Genomic DNA, 7,056 nt, shown 5'->3' on the forward strand with positions numbered 1-7,056 from the left:
TAGGTGTCTACACATGGGGTGGTGTTCACACTTTGTCTCACACTTTGTCTCATGCTTGCAATTGATTCCCTACAACATGACATTTCCCCACATTTATCACTGAAATCACTTTCTCTAGCACTCATGTCAGAAGGAAATAAGTAGTCATTTAGAGAACTACAAACATTTCTTACAAATTTTGTTTTCTACTATCATTTCAAATTCTTTTTCAAGTGTTACTATCATTACAAATTGCTGTGTCAAACCTCACACTTCAACCCATCTTCCTGCATCACTGTAAAGTGTAGAAGTGTAGAGAGAGAGAGAGAGAGATAAGGTTTTAAATAAGTCATCTATGTAAGAATCCAAAGGAGCCTCCAACTCTATGCTCTCAATGAAGACTTTTTGATGCTTCTATTTTCAGAAATGTTTGCGGCTGCAACTCATCACAAATTTTGAGCCACATTTCCTTAAAATAGTAAATACTCAAATAAACAATGGAATTTGCTTATAACAAAATTAAGCCAAAAAGACTAAAATCCAATAAAATTAGCAATAGCTCTAACTTAAATAAGTTGGTTGGCCAGATTAGAATATGGTTGAAAACCTTCAGGGTTAAGAAATTGAGATGCATCTAACAAAATTTAACCTGCTGGTTAAGCCAATTAGTATGGATCGAGCACCGCTATAGGCATCTTCGAGGATCCCTAAAAACTATTGATGCACTGTCATACTACTGTGGCCGCGTAAATAGATTTGTATAATACAAACAATTGCAATTGTGAATATAGAATGTATGTAAAGATTACGAAATATAGATTAAGAAATGAAATATAGATATCTCAGCCCCACCAACTACGAAAAGACACACTACATTAAAATATAGATTAAGATCACGAAAGTAAGTGGGAGCAAAGATCTAGCATAAGATTGGTCCCAGGGGTACTGTTCCACTGTATTTGGATATGCTTAAGAGAGTATTAATATCTTAACAATGTAGGGCCTCTTTCCATTACTTTAATTGGTAATTAATTTGTCTGTTATTACGCAACAAAGACAGTGAAATAATTAATAGTTAATCACTCATGCTTAATGATAACCACAACTTGAAGAGCATAATATTTTTTTATTAACTAGCAATTTTCTTCGATCATGAGCTACTACAAATGACCTCGTGGGGCATCTTCCTCCACTCATTCCGCGGAAAAGATGCATTTATTATAATACTCTCTGAGGATCATGCTTGTGGACTAATCTAACACAAAGCATGTTATTTTAATTAGTGATCCCTTTTTTTGAGAAAAATAGTGATCTTCATTTTTGTGGTTTAAGTTCTAGGACTTCAGCATGGGCAAGCACTTAAATTAATTGCTTATAATAATTAAGTTTGAGAAAGTTCCTTAAGAACTTAAATAACCGTGGTTCAGCTTTTGGCCAAACCAATTAAGTAGATAATGTGGCTTCCACATATACTGGATTAATGGGTATTTGTATTAACATAAGAACTTTTAGTGGCCTCCATGTAAGAGCAGTTTGCATAATGGGATTAATTAAGAGCAAAATTAACATTAGCACTACACTGAAATTCCAATTTGGTGATTTCATCTGAAAAAAAAAAAAAACTGTGACATGACCATATCTTTGAAAACCAGAACAAATTGAAGTTAGCTGACCAAATTTTTTTGATTACAATAGAAAGTTAAGTCTAAGGTTTTGTTTTTGTTCTGATTCTAAACTAAAGTATATTTAAACAAGATGTTGATGTGAATTTTTTTTTTTTTTTTTGAGAGAGAAAGGTAACATGCTACCTACTTCGTTTATTTCATTTAGAAATAAACTTAGCTGGAAATGTGAATCAACTAGGATTCGAACTTAGGTCTCGAATACCAACCACCAAGTTCTTTTGCCACTTACGCTAGGAACGGCCGGTCATGTTGATGTGAATTAAAACATAATATTTTAGTTGCATATTAGCTGCACATGACCTCATAAGTACAATTGAGAAAATGAACTCTTTTCTTTTTTCTTGAGTTATGAAAGACACTTGTGACTTGACAATGAGAAGACAACAACTCCTATAAAGAAAGTACAAAATCTCTGATATAAGCAGCTGAGAGGTTGAACAGCTAAAAATGAAAAAACACAATGGAAATATTTAAAAGTGTACTAATTACCACTAAACACAGAAGTTGGATCTTAATAAGGCCTACTTAGAAAGTGTATCTTGAGGCCTCTTGGCCCAGCTGAATATTCTGTAGAGCTGCGTTTTAAAGCACTAATGTTAGCCCTTTTCATTACCATACCCTAAAGAGTTTCGTACTATCGTAGAAGCTTCGAATTAAAACTTTTGATTAAGATTCAAAAACTTGTTTCAGGTTTTGATCACATCATATGCTCTGCTTTTCAAAGAAGAGTAGCTGTTCCTGACAAAGAGGCCAAAATGTGGCTTTGTGGGAGGACTTCTTTACTAGCTGGTCACAAACTCTTTTTTTGTTGCCATTTTGTGTTGATAAATAAGCCACAACCAAAAGATAAGGACATACATTAATACCAAATACAAGCCACATATTGTTAAACAAGGTCCCTTCATCTATGAATACAGTTGAAAAGAAATACGGACCGATAGTAGGATTTAAATTTACAGAAAGGGAAATACGACTCTTTCGATTGATGCAATAATTCACTGCTCTAATGCAAGCTGTTTGTGCCGATTCAGATCATTGAGGTACCTTGAGCAAGTGTAATCTTCTGTGTCAGAAGCATCAAATAGAAGCGGTCTCGCAATTTTATGCCGCAACTCTCCTCCCATGAGCTCTAATGATCCTTTCTCACCCTTTAGAACCCGGACCACCTACATCCATAAGAACATTTATCACTAGTTAGGTTTGGTTCGGTTATTCAAGAAAAAGCATTTGTTAAGTTTGATAGCTTGCTTACCAAATTCATAGTAGGGCGCGAGGTTTGGAGGTGGTGAATGCACATTGTGGCCACCGATATTACACATGCCATCTCTTCGGGGATGTAAGCATCGTCGAGAGAATGGTCAATAAGTTCTTTAAAATTGTTTGAATCTAGTAGCGGTTTTGCCTGATTCAAGCATAAAAAGTTTGAAGTTACGATTCTGAATTAACCACCCTTTTGGTTCATTTGATTTTTTAGTCAGTTTTGAAGTGTAACTCCTGCGGTGGCGCGGAGGTCATGCCACCAGGAATCTGACCTCTAAGCCCTTCGGCTTATATGACATGATATGAGTATAAACATGACAAAACTTGAACAATTTTGAATGCCAAATTGACTTGAGGGCAGACAATAATTTCATTGAAATATCTAAACCATTGTATAAAAATTTCTCAAGTATGATCAAATTATACCCATATCACTAGGCTCTTTCGAGAGGAGTCGATCGCCTTCCGCCCAGTTATGAGCTCGAGCAGCAAAACACCAAATGCGAACACATCAGTCTTCTCATTCACTATGCCGTGCATAAAGTATTCCGGTGCCAAGTATCTGTCGCATAAACAAAATAGTATTTAGTACCCATTTGATAGCCTAGCTTCTCAGTAGCTTCTCTACCAAGCATTTGGTAAACAAAAAAATTTTCTAAAATGAGTTTCTGAGTCCCCAAAAGCGAAATCTTCAATTTGAATCCTTCGCTATTCTTGCACTTCGGAGCTATTAGGGATATTTCGATGAAAATTTCTTTTCAGTGCTTTGAATTGCTTTACTCAAATAACACTTCTGCAGAAGCTTCATCCAGCCCGAATAAGCCTAAGGTTTAATAACAAATGAACAGCTTTAGTATTTTCAAGGAGTAGATGATTTGAGCTCACCCAAATGTGCCTTCAATCGGAAACACCACATGTTGGGGCCAGTTGTCCGGAAGCCATTTTGCTAACCCAAAATCAGATATCTACACAATGGAAAAGAAAAAAAGAGAAACGAAAGTCATCGAATGTTCGACTTAAAAAGTTAAAGAAAAGGAGGAGATTAGCAATACCTGAGGTTGGTAATCTTCAGCTAAGAGTATATTGGAGGCCTTGATGTCTCTATGTATTATGCGTCTGTGGCAATCTTCATGAAGATAGAGAAGCCCTTCGGCAACACCTAACGCGATCTTATACCTGATCCTCCAATTAAGGCCCTTCTTTGAACCTGATCAACTGAACTCATATTCATTACTAGACTATAGCAAAGCAATTCATGCTTAATGTGCATATACACTTTACCGTCTCCTACTCGATAGGTGTTGAGCAGACATAGATATAAGCTTTTATAGAGAAAGTAAGTATTTAGCGTGGTATCGAGACAGGAAATGCTTGAGTTAACATTTGCACATAGATTTAGAGTGAAAGAGTCACAGATACTACCGTGAAATCTACACAATCTAGAAAAATGAATGAAAATAAGGGGGACAAAAAAATAAATGTAATTTACCATGGAGAACAGAAGCAAGGCTACCATGTGGTGAGAACTGGAGAACCAAGTGCAAACCCTGGTCAACACTAAAACCCAAGAGTTGCGCGGCATTTGGATGATTGACATGAGCAATAATTCCCAGCTCTGATAGGAAATCCGCGATCCTCTCCTCCTCACTCTCCCCCTTTGTCAGCCTCTTCACTGCCACAACTTGGCCATCACTTAGACATCCTTTATACACCTCCGCGTGACCTCCCTTTCCGATCAAGCTATCTATCAAATTCAAACAAAAATTATAGAAGCTCAGGCAAACATGGTTTTAGATAATCAAAGTTTACCTTGCTCGATGGATCAGAAGTTCGGGGCACAGAGCTTCGTATTATGTGATCAGCAAAACACAGACTTGATTTGCAAGATGATTTTCGTAAGTTGAATCATTTGTCTTATGAGAAAAGAGAGACTCGTCGTGTGTAAGCTTTTATCAGATAATTCAAAGCTTGCCCTTACAGATGAACTTGCTTGGCAAGATGTAGCGAATTGGAAACTCGATACAGCAACATACAATTGTTATTATTTAAATTGATAAACAATACAACATGGCATAGGAAGAAAGAAGTTCAAATGAAGAAACAAATGCTTGAGCAAATACAATCCTCAAATCTAATTTATCAACTTTCTTCGCTAATTACTGTTTGGCAGCTAAAAGCCAACTAAGTCTCTTCATCTTTGAAAAGTACTTGCGAAAATTATTGCGATATACGAATTTGTATGCCTATATCCTTAAATTTCCCTGCAGTAAACTTTCGATAATTGAATGATCATGTACTTTGGAGAACATAAAGCCAAAAGGATATCTACTACGCAAAAGTTCATGGTATTGTTTTTGCACATCACCTGGACTGAACCCATCAGTAGCAGCAGCAAGCTCCTGATAATCGAAACTCCGCCAAGACGGCCTCCACTTTCCGATGTCTTCGATCTTTGGCGTAAACTTAAACTGCTTCACATTCTCCAGATTATTATTATGATTCCTACCACTCCGAATCCTTTCCAAGCATCTTCGAACACCCGAGCTCGAAGTCAGGGGCGGAAATGTGGACAACCTCATCATGGACTTCTTCTTCCTTAGTATCAATCCGCCGATCAAATTCCGCCACTGCGAGTTGTGGGGCTCCAAAACTGGCCCCTCGGGAGAAGCCGATCGATCCGACGGCGAGATTTCGATGCTGCTGCCGCTGTCAGAATCCGCGCTCGATATCGGGATCTCTAATACAGCTCTCGGGGAGGTTTGATCCGCATTTTCCTTTTCGATATTGTCGTCGGTCTCTGCTCTAGAGCTCTCTTTGATTCCCTCTGTTTCTGAGCAATTGAGGAAGAGTTTAAATTTTCAGAAACATTTTTCTCTCATTCACACTCTTAATCATTTTCCATATTTTCAGTTCTTTGCCACATAACAGTCACTATGGTAAATTGGTAATTAAAAAGAAGTGATAAAACATATAGCTGTTTTCACAGAGCTTGTTATTCAACATTCTCCATAACTAATTAATGAAAAAAAAAATGACATAAAACTTTCAAAATCAAAAAATGGTTAAAAAAAAAGGTCATCAGAAACTGGACAATAGCCTCATATTTGATTCCAGTTGATTTTCTGAAACTTTTATTATTATTATTTTTAATGTAAATATAGGTTTTCAAAGTTCATAAATAAGAAAATAAAGAGCATAAACATATATTTACATATACATCTAAACACTTGGATTCACTTCTCTTTTGAAGCCCTTTTACTGTTTCTGTAACTGGGTTTATTTTCTTTCCAGACTAATAAGAGGATTCAGAGGTATTCAAAAAATCAAAAGTGTGATAAACAGTAGAAACAAGTTTATGTTTCACCTTCTTGGGGACTTGTTGGGCTCTTCAGGGCCTCCTGTGTACTTGTCTCTGCAGATTGAAGAAGATAATCTATCAGTTTCATCACCAAATGACTGCTTCAACTGGGTTTGATTTTATCTCTCTCTCTCTTTCTCTCCACTCTATCTATGATATAACCAAATGAAGAAGCTCACCTTCTTTGGAAGTCATTCTACTCCTCTGGGCTTATCCTTGCCCCCTGCTTGAACTGAAAGGAAGTAAAAAACTTCCCCAAGAGGAAAACTATGTTAGTAGCTCACTCTTCTTGCAAAGAAATAGAAAAGAATAAGTAGAGAGAGAGAGAGAGAGAGAGAGAGAGAGAGAGAGGTAGGTGGTATTACTGGGATTTCTCTCTCCCTCTTATTAGAGTTCAAACTTGGGAGGGTAGCATTTCTTGGGGCAGCAGGTGTTCTCAAAAGGAGAGAGAGAGAGAGAGAGAGAGAGAGAGAGAGTGCAGGAGTGGAATCAAAAGGAGGGAAGAGGGGGATTCTTAAAATGGGTGCAGTGGGTCAGTGGTGGGTACAACTTTTGGACAGGGATGTAGGGCCCTGTCCTTTCACAAGTTTATTCCCTGTACCTGGTCCACTAATCAGTCATGGACAATCTATTGGCCAGTGCTCCATCCTTCTCTAACATTCAATCTCTCTGACTGTCTTGTACTTTTTAGTCCTATTTCTCTTTTCGCTTATAATTGCCGTCATTTCTATATCGCATGCAATAACTAGAAAAATTTAGACCACCTGTCTTAGT

The 7,056-nt window shown here is 37.2% G+C and overlaps 1 protein-coding gene across 2 annotated transcripts; it reads right to left on the minus strand.

Annotated features, from left to right (window-relative positions):
- LOC109719998 (receptor-like cytosolic serine/threonine-protein kinase RBK1) lies at nucleotides 2,494-6,752 on the minus strand. Of its 2 annotated transcripts, none has more exons than XM_020246857.1 (10): nucleotides 6,648-6,752; nucleotides 6,462-6,532; nucleotides 6,289-6,336; nucleotides 5,290-5,748; nucleotides 4,414-4,668; nucleotides 3,977-4,131; nucleotides 3,810-3,889; nucleotides 3,351-3,486; nucleotides 2,917-3,066; nucleotides 2,494-2,830 (listed from the first exon to the last, which is right to left on the minus strand). In XM_020246857.1, exons 2-10 carry the CDS (start codon nucleotides 6,475-6,477, stop codon nucleotides 2,660-2,662), a joined length of 1,470 nt encoding a protein of 489 aa, XP_020102446.1. In that variant the 5' UTR covers nucleotides 6,478-6,532; nucleotides 6,648-6,752; the 3' UTR covers nucleotides 2,494-2,659. The 2 variants fall into 2 exon arrangements, with proteins under 2 accessions (XP_020102446.1, XP_020102445.1); XM_020246856.1 differs by having other exon boundaries at nucleotides 5,290-5,754.

The sequence above is a fragment of the Ananas comosus genome, linkage group 14, assembly GCF_001540865.1.
Source record: "Ananas comosus cultivar F153 linkage group 14, ASM154086v1, whole genome shotgun sequence".
Taxonomy (NCBI): domain Eukaryota; kingdom Viridiplantae; phylum Streptophyta; class Magnoliopsida; order Poales; family Bromeliaceae; genus Ananas; species Ananas comosus.